At 42.7% G+C, this 17,183-nt stretch overlaps 1 protein-coding gene across 1 annotated transcript in view; it reads left to right on the top strand.

The window, feature by feature from the left end:
- KDM5B (lysine demethylase 5B) overlaps nucleotides 1-15,281 on the top strand; it is a 77,939-nt gene extending 62,658 nt beyond the window's left edge. The window contains exons 21-27 of the mRNA XM_039227457.1: nucleotides 52-231; nucleotides 902-1,060; nucleotides 5,859-6,344; nucleotides 7,807-7,918; nucleotides 9,029-9,183; nucleotides 10,638-10,958; nucleotides 11,491-15,281. Coding sequence (XP_039083388.1) covers nucleotides 52-231; nucleotides 902-1,060; nucleotides 5,859-6,344; nucleotides 7,807-7,918; nucleotides 9,029-9,183; nucleotides 10,638-10,958; nucleotides 11,491-11,628 — 1,551 coding nt within the window. The 3' untranslated portion in view covers nucleotides 11,629-15,281. The remainder of the gene's footprint in view (nucleotides 1-51; nucleotides 232-901; nucleotides 1,061-5,858; nucleotides 6,345-7,806; nucleotides 7,919-9,028; nucleotides 9,184-10,637; nucleotides 10,959-11,490) is intronic.
- The last annotated feature ends 1,902 nt before the right edge of the window (nucleotides 15,282-17,183 follow it).

Genomic DNA, 17,183 nt, shown 5'->3' with positions numbered 1-17,183 from the left:
CAGAGAAGTATTCTTTTTTCTAAGATGCTACAATTTTTCTTGATTTACTAGGTTGGAGGACGTGTGCCAGTGTTAGACACACTCATAGAACTTGTTACACGAGGCCGATCTATCCCGGTACATCTGAATTCTTTACCAAGACTGGAATTACTAGTAGCTGAGGTCCAGGCTTGGAAAGAATGTGCTGCTAATACATTCTTGACTGAGAATTCTCCATATTCTCTCTTAGAGGTAAGTTTTCAACCAGCCCTTCTACAAGACCTGAGATCTCTTAGCTTGTAGAACATGGAGTCCATTTCCTCACAAAGGTAACACCACTGATTGATCTATCATTCTATGAGTTACCTTTGTCAGTAGAGCCAGGGAGATTCTTCTAAACTTCCAGTGAAATAACCTTTAAATGTTACCTGAATATGTTTAGGATAGCATTTGGTGTTTCAAGAAGAACATTTTTCATGTTGAAGTTCCTCAATCTGTATTGAAATTGGGTTTTTAACCTTGGCCATGCTTCACCATTTGCATTTAATAAGCCTGTAAATGATCTCATTCACCTTTCATAAAGTGCTATAGTTGCACTTTTTGTATTTTTTGTGAGCTGAGGCTGGTAGCTCATTATGACTGAACTGGTATATATCGCATTTAACTTATTGTTTAATCCAATCTAGAATCAAAGCCAATCTTTTGTGAAATTCCTCCCTCCCTCCCGCTTCCTTCCCTTCTTTCCTTTCTTCCTTTCTTGAAGAGTAGAGTTTTCTGGCTTCAGGGCGGCATGTTACAAAGAAAATGTTAGATACGAAGGAAGAAATTTACATCATTTCCACTGCTTAGACTTTTCTTTGAGGACTTCTCATGCTTCATCTGAAGTCCATTTCACCTGTGGTTGTGCTTGGTCCCACATTAGGTGCTGTGTCCTCGATGTGACATTGGCCTTTTGGGATTGAAGAGGAAGCAGAGAAAGTTAAAGGAACCCTTGCCAAGTGGAAAGAAGAAAAGCACCAAATTAGAGAGTCTGAGCGACCTGGAGAGAGCTTTAACTGAAAGCAAAGAGACTGCTTCGGCTGTATGTAGTAGGGCTTTTCTTCATTCTCTGTTGCTTAGAGAGGGTGATTTCTAACCTTTTTATATACAGGAATATTGGTAAGACATATCCAAGAATAACCTTAAGAACACTCAGTTTTACCAAATATGCTTTCTGAAAATTATCAAATGTAAAAGCTTTGAATAGATGTGTAGAGGTGCAGCAGATAGAGGGAGACCTCCCAGTCTGAGTTTTTCAGACTTGGTCTTGTCAGTGCCTGTGGGTTGATCAGGGCTGCTGAATATGGATGTCAGGGTTAACAGATAAGTGAGACCTCAGTGTCAACTAATTTACAGCAAGATGTACACGCAGGGGTTGCCTGGCCAGCGGAGGCAGTGGCATATGTGATTCTTTTTTTTTTTTTTTTTAAATATTTTTATTTATTTCTAGGAGAGAGAGAGAGAGAGACAGCGTGATCAGGGGAGGGTCAGAGAGAGAGGGAGTCACAGACTGAAACAGGCTCCAGGCTCCAAGCTGGCAGTCAGCACAGAGCCCGACGCGGGGCTCGAACCCACGAACCGCGAGATCATGACCTAAGCAAAAGTCGGATGCTTAACCGACTAAGCCACCCAGGCGCCCCATGTGATTCTTGATCTTGGGGTCATGAGTCTAAGCCCCAGAGCTTACTAAGTAAGTAAGTAAATAAATAAATAAAAACATATACATACACATAAACACACCTACTTAAAAAATACACTTAAAAGTCTACTGGGTACCTTTGAGTCTAACTGCATTTAGTAAGCACTGTTCATTAAAAGATGGTATCATTTTAAGAAGCTCATGTTTAGTAAGCAGTAGTATCAAAAGAAGATAGAGATGTGACTTGGATGCTGACAATTTTTTTTTAAGTGTTTATTTAAATTCCATTTAGCAGGGGCACCTGGATAGTTCAGTCAGTTGAGTGTCCAAGTATCCAGCTCTTGATTTCGGCTCAGGTCATGACCTCACGGTCATGGGAGATGCTGACAATTTTTAAAAAATTTTTAGTGTTTTATTTATTTCTGAGAGAGAGAAAGAGGCAGCGTGAGCAGGGGAGGGTCAGAGAGGGAGACGCAGAATCGGAAGCAGGCTCCAGGCTCTGAGCTAGCTGCCAGCACATAACCTGATGCAGGGCTCGAACCCATGAACTGTGAGATCATGACCTGAGCCGAAGTCAGACACTTAGCTGACCAAGCCACCCAGGCACCCCACTGACATTTTTTTAAATTGACCTATAAATGACATATATTTCAGGTATGCAGCATAATGGTTTGATTGATCACTATAGTAAGTCTAGTTAACATCTATCACCACACAAAGTTACAAACTTTTTCTTGGGATGAGAACTTTAAAGATCTATTGTCTTAGGAACTTCCAAGTATACAATACAGCACAGTATTAACTGTAATGAACATGTTGTACCTTACATCCGTAGGACTTATTTTATACCTAGAAGTTTGTAAAGTTTTGACTGCTTTTACCCAGTTTGCCCATTCCCCACCCCATGCCTCTGGCAGCCACTAATTTATTCTCCATTTTCTGTGGATTTGGGTTTTTGTTTTGGATTCATACAGTGTTTGTCTTTGGCCTATTTCACTTAGCCTAATACATTTATAGTCCATCTGTACTGTTGCAAATGGCAAGATTTCCTTTTTTTTTTTTTTTTTTTTAAATGCCTGGGTAACATTCCATTTTATGTACATATACCACATTTTCTAAATTCATTCATCAGCTGATGGACAGTTACGTTGCTTCCATGTGTTGGCTGCAGGACAGTAATACTGCTGCAGTGGACATGGGGGTGTGGATGTCTTTTTGAGTTAGTGTTTTTTTTTTTTTCCCTTCCAATAAATACTCAGAAGTGGAATTGCTGGATCATATGGTAGTTCTGTTTTTTAATTTCTTGAGGAACCTCCACATCATTTTCCATAGTGGCTACACTAATTTACATTACCATCAACTATGCACAAAGGTTCCCTTTTCTTCACATCCTCACCAACATGTATTATTTCTTGGTGTTTTTGATAATAGCCATTCTGGTAAGTGTGAGGTGATTTTGCATTATGATTTTAACTTGCAGTTTCATGGTTGAGCACCTTTTCATGTACCTATTATCATCTTTGTCCTCTTTGGAAAAATAGTCAATCCTCTGCCCATGTTTGCTTTTTGCTGTTAGTTGTATGAGTTCTTTATCTAGTTTGGATATTAACCCCTTATCAGACACCTGCTTTGCCAACATTTTCTCCTGTTCTGTAGGTTCCTTTTTATTTTGCTGCTGGCTTTCTTTGTCGTGCAGAAACTCCCTAGTTGGATGTAGTCCTATCTGGATGCTTTAAGTGGCACAAAGTGTTGCCCTTGGTAAAGCAGAACTGTATTTGCTCTGAGCATTGGACTAGATGGTTTCTGTCTCTAGGCAGGGCACCTTTCTCCCTATTCTGTTTCTTTGTAGCTGCCTGAATTCACTGGTGATGGGCATGAGATTGCCTTGGTTTATGTGTTTTGACACAGATTTCTTAGGGCATATTTATATATTGAGTCAAGTTCTAATCAGATTCTGCTGCTTGAATATCATTCTGGTTTTTTTTAAGGTGCTGCTTCCCACTATTATTTGTGTGGTTTATTTTTGTAAAGATACTGTGTCCTTTTTTTTTTTTTTTTTTTTTTTTAAGTTCTTTATTTTGAGAGAGAGAGTGTGAGCAGGGGATGGGCAGAGAGAGAGAAGGAGAGAGAGAATCCCAAGCAGACCCTGCACCCCAGGTCTTTTACTGTCTTTAACATTAAGGCCTTCTATATGTGCTAGACCCAGCCTGTATATAGTGAAACTGGGTCCCTCATGAAATAATTAAGTAGAAATCACTTTACTTTGTTACACACACACATGCACACATGTGTACATGCTATAAAATAAGCTCATTAGGGCACAGACAATAGCAAGTTGCTTTTCTGCAGAGTCTTAGGCATACTTGAATTGTGAAGTCTTTCCTCTCTATTAAAATGAGAGCCATGTCCCAGGAAAGTGCTGAGTTCAGCTAACCTGTATACATGACTTCAAAATAGAAACAGAATCAACTTCACAGTAAAGAGCTGAAGTGATACTGTACATATTTCTGAACAGTATTTAGTATCTGTCCATAAGTGGAATCTACACTAAGCACCTACTATATAAAATGTCCAGAACATAAACAAGTCCAGGCATTCAGATTGATTCCTTATGCAGCATGAAGTACAAGCTGTCTCAATGTGACAAACTAAAAATCATTAGCTATGACAAGAGTTAGCCCTACCACCTTGAACTTTATATCCGGTTTCCCCAGTAAAAGGCTGGACTACCAAAGTCATCGTCCTCTACCTCTCCACTGGTAGAGAAATACAGATAAATAGAGGGAAACTGTAGATTTCTAAAACTGTGCTTACCCCTCTAGAAACAGAAATTATAGGCTGTAGGAGCCATTCCTTTCCCCAGTTCTGTTCCCAGATCCTTACAGTGTTAATTGGTCGCAGTTAAAACCATTCCCAGTTATCACACCCGCCCACCGGCAGACCCATCATGATTCACCGGATGAAGTGTCCTGAGTCATAAGGCCAGAATGTACTCTCCATTATTCCTTTTTGGAATGGAGAAGAAAATGTATGAATGAAGGAAGAAACAAAAAGATGTGGAAGTAAATTAGGTAACAAACCTTGGGTATATATTTTTTTTTAAATCCCCTTATTTCTGTAGACAAAAACAATGTGCAGGCAGTATATGTGGGTTATGTGACAACATCATGCCTTTCAACTTGAAATGGAGAGCAAACAGGGACACCTGGGTGGCTCAATTGGTGACATTCCTGACTCTGATCCTTAATTTCTGATCAGCTCATGATCTCACGATTGTGAGATGGAGCCCCATGACAGGCTCTGCGCTGACAGCCTGGGGCCTGCTTGGGATTGACACTCTGCTCCTGTCTCTGCCCCTCTCTGGCTCACGTGCTTGCTCTCTCTCTCAAAACAAATAAATAAACATTAAAAAAGAAAAGAAATGGAGAGCAAATGGTGTCTCTTTCAGCGTTCTGCTATGAAATTAGTAGGTAATGGATGAGTCCTTAAGCCTGAGAGCCATACACTAGATGGGCATACACTAGACGCTGAAAGGTACAGAACGCAGAGTTCAAAGCAGACAGTGTGGGCGCCTGGGCTCTTGGTTTCCACTCAGGTCATACTCTCATGGTTTGTGGGTTTGAGCCCTGCATCGGGCTTGGTGCTGACATCATGCAGCCTGTTTGGGATTCCCTCTTTCTTCTCTCTCTGTCCCCTCCCCCCAAGAAACGGATACCTAAATGACCACCGTGCAGTGGGCCCTCTAGAGACTTCTCCCTCTAAAGTACCTCTCTCAACACAGAAGCGATTGAAGCCATGCAAACGTGGAGACCTCAGCAGTCCATACATGTAGCATGTGAAAAGCCATGTCTTTCAAGAGAAAGTTTTCTAGGAAGTAAATGTGCAGGGGAGTTGGACCTTTCAGAAGTAGTGTATTGTGGTGTATTTGCTCACACTGTTTGGTGCGTGCCTGGCACAGAGCATGCTATCACACACCTCTCATTTAATCAGCACAGTCTTGTGGGGTGGGCTTTACTCCATTTAAGTCCATTTTATACACGTGAAAATTTAGCCACAATGGAATACACTGCCCAGGGTCAGTCTCACAACTCAGTGAGACGGAGCCAGGATTCAAATGCAGATCATCTACTCTGGGACCCTAGAGTTTTAGAGAGGGCTAAGTTCCCCCTGGCATTGTCCTTGACTGTGAACTCCTTTTTAGATGGCAACACTTGGGGAAGCTCGCCTAAGGGAGATGGAGGCCTTGCAGTCTCTCAGACTAGCCAATGAAGGGAAGTTGCTGTCACCTGTCCAAGATGTGGAGCTGAAAGTCTGCCTGTGTCAGAAGGCCCCAGCTGCCCCTATGATCCAGTGTGAACTCTGCAGGGATGCCTTCCACACTAGCTGTGTGGCGGTACCCAGTATTTCACAGAGCCCCCGAATCTGGCTTTGTCCTCATTGTCGGAGGTCAGAGAAACCTCCGTTAGAGAAGATTCTGCCCCTGCTGGCCTCCCTGCAGCGTATCCGAGTTCGCCTTCCCGAGGGAGATGCACTTCGATACATGATTGAAAGAACCGTGAACTGGCAGCACAGAGCGCAGCAACTGCTTTCATCAGGGAATCTCACGTCTGTGCAGGATCGAGCGGGCTCAGGACTCCTATATGGCAGATGGCAGGCTTCAGCAGGACAGGCGTCCGACACCAACAAGGTGGGTCTGGATTTGTCTTTGCCTGTTACTGGAATCCACTTAGGCCTGTCCCTTTTCCCTGGCCCTTCCGCTCCGGTAGTGCTGCTCTTCGCGATGGACGCGTATGCAGCACTCACTCTTTAGTGCCTGGCGTTGGGGGGTTGTACCTATGTATGGGCCTGTTTGAGTTTCCTCTCCTCCTAGCAGTCAGAAGTTGTCTCTCAGGCAGTCCGTTTCTGTAGAGAAGATTTCACTTTTTCATACACACACACACACACACACACACACACACACACACACACACATATGCAATTTGCCATTCATGTGTATGAACCTAGATATGTATTTAATATATGTGAACTTTTATAATTTTTTGCTTGACTGCTTTTCCCCCCTGCCTACTCTCATGTAAGTCCCTGAGTAGATGGGAAAGTGCTCTCTGCCTCCTGTCTCTTACTGCCCTCTGAGGAAGGAATAGGTTTGGCAGTGTCTGAGTACCGTGTCGCTTCAGAGGAAAGGCAGTGGGTTTCATACCATCTGTGATATTTCTGCCAAAAGCCACATTCTTCTGACCGTCACTGGAATGGGGAGAGTTTTTTGTCTTCTTCCATAGGAGGTGACTGCAGGAAAAGAATGTGAAGATACCCAAAAAGTAGAATTAGGAGGGCAGTATTCTTTCTTCACAGAACTTTGACCTGATGACTTTCAGATAAAGTACAGATTTCTCTAGCAGGGGTCTCACAGCTCCCTTGCACTGGTAACACAGACATGAAACATAGGAATCACATGTTAAGCAGATCAGAGATAAGAACAAGAAATTATTTTCTCATATTGTTTTCCTTTTTTTTTTTAAAAAAAATTTCTCTCCAGGCTTCTAAAATGCAATGCCTGGCACTTAGCCAATGATGAAGTAAATTTTTGTTGCTTAGGTGTGTTGAGGTTATTTGGGCAACCTACAGTGGAGACATTTTTATTCTTTACACAAGATATGCTAAAGATTTACCTTTAGAGAGGACACAGTTGTTACTTATTTACTAGTTCACAGTCAATGGAGTGTTTCTACTAGCTTCTTTAATAAACATTGAAGAGGGGATGGAGGTGGATGTGCATGAGAGCTGGCAGTTCCTCAGTTGGTTTACTCAAAGGGACACATGTCTATGTTCCTTGTGTTATAACCTTCCTTAGGAGACTTACATAGGGAATAAAAAAGAGACTCAACAGAGACTCAACATAGGGTATGATCTGTTCTCATGCAAAGACAATGATTTATTTCCCAGTGGTGCTCTTGACCTCTCTGAAATCAGTCCAGATAAAACCAGGAAGACCAGTGGCTTGATGGATAGGAGTTGGTTTGGCTAAATTTAAGATACTCAGGAGACTTTTCAGTTTCCCTAATTGATAACCCAAACTACTTTCCTTGGACTGGTGGGAGAATTCTTAATCCTGAAAACGCCTTACTATAAAAATGTTTTCCTTCCATTAGGGATCTCAGCCCACTGGCACAACATCCTTTTCCTTGCCTGATGACTGGGACAGCAGAACCTCATATTTACACTCTCCCTTCTCTACTGGACGAAGTTGTATCCCCCTCCATGGTTTGTATTCTTCTTCTTCTTCTTCTTATTATTAGGGCTGGATAGTAACACGTGATCTTGCAGTAGGTTTTTGTTATAGATGTTCAGATGTAAAAAAAAAAAAAACTTTATCCTCAAATGTCAGATATGAGTTACTATGTATTTGCAGGGTAGAGAAGGATCATGTTTGAAGGTTTATAAATGCAAGGTAAATAGAGAAAGGCTTTCATACATTATTTTCAGGGATGAAAGGGTTAATCCCATGCCAACTGACATTTAAATACCACCCAGTCATTCCAGTCAGATGCTAAGTCATGGGCTCCCTTGAGATCTTAGAGATAATCCATACTAGAAACCTACCTCCTTTTTCCCTTATACAGTTGACTCTTGAACAGCCGGATTGGAACTGCACAGGTCCGCTAATACAGACTTTTTTCAATAAATACAGTCCAGCACTATAAATGTTTAATCTCCTCCTCTTTATGGTCTTCTTAACATTCTTTTCTTTCTAGCTTAGTTTATTATAAGAACACAGTGTATAATACAAAGATACAAAAATGTTAAATCAACTGTTCCATGTTATCAGTAAGGCTTCCAGTCAACAGTAGGCTGTTAGTAGTTAAATTTGGGGGGTTCAGAAGTAACACATGATTTTCAGGGGTTCAACACCCGTAAGTCCCATGCTGTTCAAGGGTCAGCTATACTTACCTATACATGAGTTCCTCCCAGAGCTACAGCTGGAGTTCCGATCCTTAGTCCTGCTGTCCACAGCATGTGTTTGGTGATGGGGCTGGAGCTCCTTGACCCTCTCAGATTGCGCACGCCCTGCCCAGAAAGCAGAGGCTGTCCAGGCAGAGGTACTACCTCATCTGCATTAGCAATAAGTAAGAGAAGAGGGGATTCAGTGTAGAATTCATACTTCCTAGTAATCAAAAGACAGAAGATCAAGTTTGGGCTCTATTATATGGTGCCTTTTAGTCACAGTATGTGAACCTAACTTGAGTTGAACGTAATTTTACAAGGAGAGGGTGGCAGTGGTATGAGGGGTGGTCCTGCTTTTCTTGCAGATCTGAATGTCCATGTGAAACGCCCTCTGTTGTTGTCCTTATGCTTTGGTGCGATCTTTACCAGGCATTAGTCCAGAAGTGAATGAACTGTTGATGGAAGCCCAGTTGCTCCAGGTATCCCTTCCTGAAATTCAGGAACTTTACCAGACTCTACTTGCAAAGCCGACCCCTGCTCAGCAAACTGGCCGAAGCTCACCAGCTAGACCCAGCGGTGAGAAGGTGCGTGTCTGACGAGCGGCTGGGGAGACAGTCTCCGGTGGGGGTATGATTCTTAGTGTCATTCTGTCTAAAGAGTTTGGTGAACAAGATGCGGTCTTTGATCCAGAAAAGGATACAAACCCTGTAGCTCGCAACCCCATTCCTCAGGCTGTCAGAGAGTAGATAGGTATGAGGCATCATTTTGGGCTCACATCCTGGAGTTCAGTGCTGTTTTGTAAGTGAGTGACTGTGACTTTTTTTTCCCCTCCCTTTTTAGCCCGGTGCTTCTCCTCATTTCCATATGACAATAGCTAGAAGCGGAATTATTTCTTTTCTGTAAGAGAAATACTGTAGACATGAAAATGTAATGATAGCTGGGAAGGCCTTTTCATATAATGCTTTCAAGACTCAAAAGAATATCTTGGAGTTAACATTTAACAAATGCTCTAACTGTTCTACCCCTGACAGGACAGCTGGGGTGAGGACTCAGTCACCAGACTTAAGGTGCCCATTTTGAGTGTTGACTTATTTGAGGGGGATAGATACCATGTATGTCCTGTTTTTTAGCATATAAAGATGCCACTACTTTCTGTTAGTGAGCTCGCTGACCTGTAACATTGGGAGCTCCTGAGAATATAGCCAGGATCGGGAAGAATCTCACTAAAAACAGCATGAGGACAGTATCATTTAGAATTTTAGTTTTCATGATGCTACCAATAGTAGTGTAGCACCATTGTTGATTGTGTTCAGTTGATGCACTTTTTTTCTATAAGGGATGGGGATGTGTGTCTTTAAAGAAGGAATGTATTTGCATGGTTTCTTAGAAGTCTGTAGGTCAAAGGATAACCATACGCCCTTAGAAACTACATAGGATTCACTCACAGATTTAACGAAAAGAATGATGTAGGCATCTCTCCATCTCCTGGTGCTAATTTGAAAGCGAATCATGACTTTAACATTTCCTTTTTCCACTGCTTTTGATAGCACTAAGAGTTGTCAGTTAAACAGGTTGTCTACAGGACATGAGGGGAGGTGGTGGCAGTGTTGTTAAGATGCAGTATTTTTTTTTAATGTTTGTTTTTGAGAGAGTGCAGGCAGGGGAGGGGCAAAGAGAGGACAGAGGAACCCGATGTGGGGCTTGAACCCATGAACTGCAAGATCACGATTTGTGCCGAAGTCAGACCTCGGCCAACTGAGCCTCACCAGGTGCTCTACAGTTGTTTTTTGTTTTTTGTTTTTAAGTTTTTAAAATTTATTTAAGCCCTTTCTACACCCAGCGTGGGACTTGAACTCATGACCCTGAGATCAAGAGTCCCATGCTCTTCTGACTGAGCCAGTCAGGTGACCCAGGATGCAGTGTTTTTTAATGTTGATTGGAGATCATCTGGTGTCTTATACAACTGACACTTAATTTCACTAGTTTGAGTCATGGGCAGACCGTAGGCTAAAATTGACTTTGTCCGTCCTCCACCCAGAATGACTGCTGCCGTGGGAAGCGAGATGGAATCAGCAGTCTTGAGAGAAAACTGAAGAGACGCCTGGAAAGAGAAGGCCTCTCCAGTGATCGGTGGGATCGAGTTAAAAAAATGCGGACCCCCAAAAAGAAGAAAATCAAACTGAGCCACTCCAAGGACACGAACAATTTCAAGTTAGAGAGAGAGCGTAGCTATGAGTTAGTCCGTTCTGCTGAAACCCATTCCCTGCCCTCAGATACATCCTATTCTGAACAGGAGGACTCTGGGGATGAAGATGCCATCTGCCCAGCCGGGAGCTGCCTGCAGCCAGAAGGAGATGAGGTCAGTGAGGTTTGGGCCATAGAGGACGTGCTTTCCCTTAACTCAGAAACCCTGTAAGCTACACCTCATCTCGCTGGTCTTTCTCTTCTGCTTATCTGCTTTGAGCTGATCTGAATGGATTGCTCAGCCCTCCCCCACTGATATCTCTGCTCTTACCATCGTTCCTGGGTCTCCTCCCTTTTCTCGAAGAAACTCTTATTCTTCCCTTTTTCCTTTTCCTGCTATTCCAGCTTTCACCGTCCCGGCGCTAAGAAGGTGGGAGGGGTGCTGATGTAATGCCCTTTTGCTTACTTATCACAGGGCGGCGCTGTCTTAACCCCAAAGCAGTCACGACTTGAAGAATGGCTTTGACTTGGTTGCTTTGGCTGGCGGGCCAGCTACACTCATGTGGCGTAGCTGCTGCGCCACAGGTCCCTGTGGTGGGACAGTGGCCGTTAGTGGCAAATGGCCTGAATATCTTGAGGCTGGCCTGCCCAATTTTGAATCACATTTTTTCCTCTGAAAACCCCATCTCCCTGCTCTTTGTAACCAGGTGGACTGGGTCCAGTGTGATGGCAGCTGCAATCAGTGGTTTCATCAGGTCTGTGTTGGTGTTTCTCCAGAGATGGCGGAGAAGGAAGACTACATCTGTGTGCGCTGTACTGTGAAGGACGCACCAAGCCGAAAATAAAACACACACACAAACAAAACACCTGCCCCCCCCCACCCCCAACCACTTAATGTAATTCAGGACTCCAACCAAGAAGATTTCCTCAATTTCTCAGCAAAGCTACAGGACTGGTATTCAAGCCAGCCTGTAAACGGTGCTATTTCTATTCCTAACGGGATCATTTTTCCAGAACTCTTTGAAAAAAAGAAAAAACAACTAAAAAAATTTTTGACACTTTTTGTATTTTTTTCCTTAAGAGCTGTTTGTGGTTGTTGAGGTTTGAAATGCTGACTGTTTTTTTTTTGCAGGGGTTTCCACCAATTGGGAAGGCATTAGAGCTTGCACCTTTTCATGGACAGCATTAAAATCTTACCTCTGTCTGGGATTTACCGGCTTAAGAGTCCAACTCAGTTTCAGGGCCCAGAAGGGCACCAGAAATTCCAGTAAATCCTCATTTGAGGAATTTCTCTCTTGTTTACTCTGTTACCATATTGGGGAACTTAAGTTTTTTCACTTTTGGGGTTTTTGTTTCTTTATCCACTTTTCTTTTTCCTGGTAGACTAGGTTTATTTATCTAAGCAATAACTTCTATGTTGGTTTCAGTGGCTGGAATTAAAACAAAACAAAACAAACTTCCAAACAGTGTGTTGGTGCTTTAGCATTTGGTTGATGTACAGAACACAAATGTCTAGTTTCTAGTGTCACTGATGAACTAGTGATGTAGAAAAGAGACTGCTCTGTAAGTCATTGCCACAGCTGTATTTTGGCTTTCTCCCTGCCTTTTCCTTCCTCTCCTTAATTTTTTGGTAGCTTGTATCAAATGTTGCAGTTTATATTGTGGAATAAATCCTTGGTTCTAATTTAACACTAAATGCTGATTATTTAGAGCCATTAGACTACAGCTGCTTCTGCCCCTCTACCTTGTGGGCTTTGAAGAATGAGAGGGGGGTTGCTTGCTTTTGCCTCTGCCCAGCTAGGCTCCAGGAGCAGTGGACAGTTCTTTTGTATCCTGCTCTGTTTGGTGGGCCATATGCCTCCAGTCTCCACTAATAAAGAACCGCACCCAGTTTTCATGAAATAGAACTTGTCTTTAAAGCCATGCTGTTTTTAAAGAAGCTTTTTGGAATGGTGGCAAATTGTTCCAATCCTCAAATCGGTCCTCCTTGTGGAAATGATGTCTTACTACATTTGAATTGACAGGGAAACTCGGTTTTAAGATGTCAGAAGGAAATCTGAGGAAGGTGATCCTCACTGAAGGGTGTGAAAGTGTGCGTTGAGGGACAGCAACAGCTTGTGACAGACACCCAGCCTCTGCATCCCTGACCTCTGTCCCTGTCTCTTTCTAACTCTAGTTGTTGTTACTGGTTATCAATAGGCCATAGCCTTTCCCCTCCTTTTCTTTTTTAAGGGGCTCTCTGTTCTGCAGTGGAGAAGACCTTCTGGTGAACAGAGCAGACTCTTGGTTTTTCCTCTTCTGTTGGTAATATTTCCCCCACATTCTATAGCCATAAACCTGGAGATGGGTAGAACTAGTGGGTCTTTAATAAAACAACAAAAACAGCAGATTGTGATGTAGCACAGATTTAAATGTACTGTCCCCCTTTATGCAATCCAAACAATTAAATCTCTTGTAAGAATGACTCGTAATTGTCTGCAGTTCTCCCACAGTTGTGATGTTTCTCCGTGTCTGATGGGGATTCTGGGGCCAATAGAGAAGAAGTCCTCTCCAGAGTACAATCTGGAATCATAGTGGTTTGGCCTTTTTTAAGTATCCAAATTCTTAGAACCCCCCAAAATTGGGACAGGATACCAACTCTCCCACTTCCATTGAGAATATAAGCTAAAAGGGGACCCTGCGGCTAAAATGAAGCCTCTGCCTTTAGAGAGCTTTTGCCCATCTGGGTGTGCACCTCCCATGCCCCTGCTAGTTTTTCTTCCTCACCATTGCGTTGTACACAATCCCTGACAATAGCATTCTTAGTGAGGTAGATTCGTCTCTCTGAGTTGGGGGAAAGGCAAGAATGTGTGTATTTAACATCTGTGCCTCGCCTCTCCTTGTGGGAACCACTGCACTGGTCTGTTTACGTATGATGGTCCTGATGTTAAAGAGAATGTCAGTTGCTCAGATTCTACTGCTGGTCAATGACAATGCCTGGGTGGTGTCTTCCAAGTCTCTTGTGATATTCCTCCTACCGTGTGTGCTCACCTGGCAAATGAACGGAGGTACGTTTACCTTCTAATTGATGCCTTCTGTTAAGTACCCGGAACAACTACGAAGTGATGTTACCTAAAAACCATATTTACTGTGTATTAGCTGTGAAGCCAGCCTGCATCCTAGAGAAACCTCTGCACCTAGAGAGAGAAGATAAAACAGAGAAACGGCTACTTCACCTCTATAGGCCTGCAGCTGCATGAGGTGTGAGGAGGAAGGACTGTTAGATGGAGCCTGAGCCAGGAGGGTAAAGAAGTCTAGTGAACTCAGAACCAAAGGGTGGATGGGTGTCCCTGCCTCATCAGTGACTGTTAGTTGTAGTTTTGTTTTTCTTTCCAAATCAACTCAACGGGATTTCTTATATGGAAAAAAGAAAGGGCTTGTTTGTATGTAGGCTCTAGCCTGGAGAAAGATTGTGTAATTTGGACTAAGCTGTAAAAGAGATGGGTTTCTCCTTCATTTCAGTGCCCTGGGAGGTGAGAGTCCTTTTTGTCTCAGGATTAGCCTAAAGCCAGAGATGCTGGCTCTGGTGGTGGGGCTAGGTAAAAGCCTGAGTTTCCTGGCTTCATTCTGCCATGTGGAGCTTTAAAAAAATGATACATAAAGATCATGAGATTTTAGGTCTTCTGTTTTGGCAGAAGTAGCTGAGATTCACTTAATTTGCCAATCTACCCACCACAAAGAGCAACATTACCCTTTGGGTGTTTGTGCAGGATAAGCCTGGGAACAGAGTGGATGCCTACCTGGAAGAGGGCAAAACTTGGTTTTGCCTTATACCCTCTAGTGAACTCTGAAGGCCCTTTAGAAATTGGTTTTTGCGCCCCCCCCCCTTTTAATTTCATCATATATAATATTGGTGGGTATTTGGCACTCCATTAAAATCTGCTTCTGGCTTGGATCAGGCACCGATTGGTATTTAGTGCGCTTGGGGGTTCTGGGCTCACTCCTGCCTAGGTTTCCCGCCAAATACCCAACTGAAGGGATTATAGATGCTACATACCTGTAACAGGAGATAGAATTGAACAAGTTATCTTAAGAGTCATTACCCATTGCCATTCAGCAACTGACTGTGCTAGTCTATGCTAGGCATCAACCTGGATTAAAAGGTCTTTGCCATAATGATGCAGAAAACCTCGCCCCCTTCTGATGAAAGTGTGCCTTTTGGGAAGAAGAGCTGAGAAAAACAGTGAAGATCCCAGTGCCTTTATCAGCTCCATATTCAAGTCGGAGTCCTTTCTCAGCTCCTAGTTGAGCACCAGAGCGATGGCTTCACACCTTCTGCCCCTGTCATCCGTCCCTTGCATGTGGCTTCTCCAGCCTCCCAACTCAGAGGTTCCACGTATAACTTGTGATAGAAATGTTATTGACAAGATGCCTAAACAAAACATTGTAAAAAGTAGGATCTTGTGTAAAATAATACTGTTGTAAATCCGTTTTTGAAAGCATAAAGAATTTGTAAAGTATATATTTCACGTCTTCCAAATTTATGTAAACAAGTTTTCATGTTTCATGATTGCTTACATAGGAACACATCTTTACATTTTTATCATTGTTAATGGAATGTTTAAAGCCAGCCAACGATAGGTCATCCAGCTCCCTGTTTTGACTCTGGGTTAATTGTACAGAATGAAGGGCTGGGACATGGTGAGTTTGGATGTCTTTTATTTTCAGGATAACTTGCTGCATTGCGATGGATGGATGGAATTGTGATGTCACTTGATCTGTTCCAGGTGAGTGGAGGCCAAAGGACTACTCCTCTTTCTGTTTTCCCTGGGATGGAAAAATTGAGAAATTAAAAAGTTGCCTGTCTAAGGAAAGAAAAGTTATCTACTCTAAATGTCCATAGACACCCTCTCCCACCGCCCCCCCCCCCACACACCCCCTAACTCCTGGAAAACTTACCTAACAAGAGGTTGAAGTGCAGTGCAGCTTCAAGCATTGACCCCTTGTGTCAGCCCATGCCAGTGTTTTCTCCCTGACTGAAATTCTAGCAGGAACTTAAAGCCCTTTTTATTTATGATTGGGACAAGTTTAACTTAAAAAGTTAAGTTATGAAGAAGTTTTATCTTGAAGTTAGCCTGTTGTATTTATGTAATAAATACGGTTTATTAATAAGCTCTAAAATTGAGGAAAGTTAGGCAAGGACCTTCATTCAGAATAGTCATAATGCATGATCTGTGATTTTCAGCTTGGAATTATTTTTCTTAAGTAAAAACTACCCCCCAGCCTGGGGCTCAAACTCGTGACCCTAATAAGATCAAGAGTCTCATGACACTAAGAACAAGAGAGCCAGCCGGGTGCCCCAGCTTGGACTTCTTTTTAAATGGATAAAGAATTTAGACATTGTGGAAGAATTGGGACTTGAGAACTCTAGATAATTTACTCCTCTTCCCCAGTCTATATTTATAGTTTCACCTATACCTAATAGCACATTTTTAAGCAACTGGATTTTTTTTTTTTTTTTAAGTAATTTCTTCAGCCAGCATGGGGCTCAAACTCACAACCCCGAGATGGAGTCATGAGCTGTGACTGAGACAGCCAGCTTCCCCCAACCTAGTTTTTTATAAACTTCTAAGTTTATTTTTTTGAAAGTGAGATGGAGAGTACGCATGGGAAGGGCAGGAGGAAGACAGAATCCCAAGCACTCTGCACTGTCAACACAGAACCCTATGTGGGGCTTGAACCCATGAATCATGAGATCATGACCTGAGCTGAAACCAAGAGTCGGATGCTTAACTGAGCCATCCAGACACCTCCCCAGTCTGGGTTTTATACAGATTCTTTTCACACAATTCGTAGGTTTATGTAACAAAGCATAATTAGTCTAACAAATTAGCAAGTATACAATTAGGAACAAATATTGCTCCACAGGTGATGAGAGCAGGTCACCAGCGCTCCACACGCCAAGACCATCAGTGCCTTTTACAAAATGAGTATCAAGTTTAGCTTAAGCTAGAGTTGGTCTAGAGATTTATTGTGTTTGAAGTCACTTGGTCCAGCTCTTGCAAGACTTTTTAAGCTTCTAGGAATTGGCTGCTATTAAAGATGAACTGTAGCCTCTAGAGCTGTCCCCATCCACTGACCAGTTATGGCACACTTGGAATTTTGTTCCTTTAATTTTTTTATTTTTTTAAATTTAAGTGGGCTCTGCTGGGCACGGAGGCCCATGCAGGACTTGAACTCACAACCCTGAGATCAAGACCTGAGCTGATATCAAGAGTCAGAATTTTGTTCCATTATTGCTAAGTGGTTGATTACCTATCATGGTCACTCTTCCTCAGGGTGACGTTTCAAGGTGTAGGCAGCAACTGTGCACATTTCATAGGTGTGAAAACTAAAGAGATGGCCAGTCCTAAGAGATGGA

The sequence above is a fragment of the Hyaena hyaena genome, unplaced genomic scaffold, assembly GCF_003009895.1.
Source record: "Hyaena hyaena isolate Hyena2069 unplaced genomic scaffold, ASM300989v1 scaffold_28, whole genome shotgun sequence".
Classification (NCBI taxonomy): Eukaryota; Metazoa; Chordata; class Mammalia; order Carnivora; family Hyaenidae; genus Hyaena; species Hyaena hyaena.
This window is presented reverse-complemented; position numbering and strand designations above follow the sequence as displayed.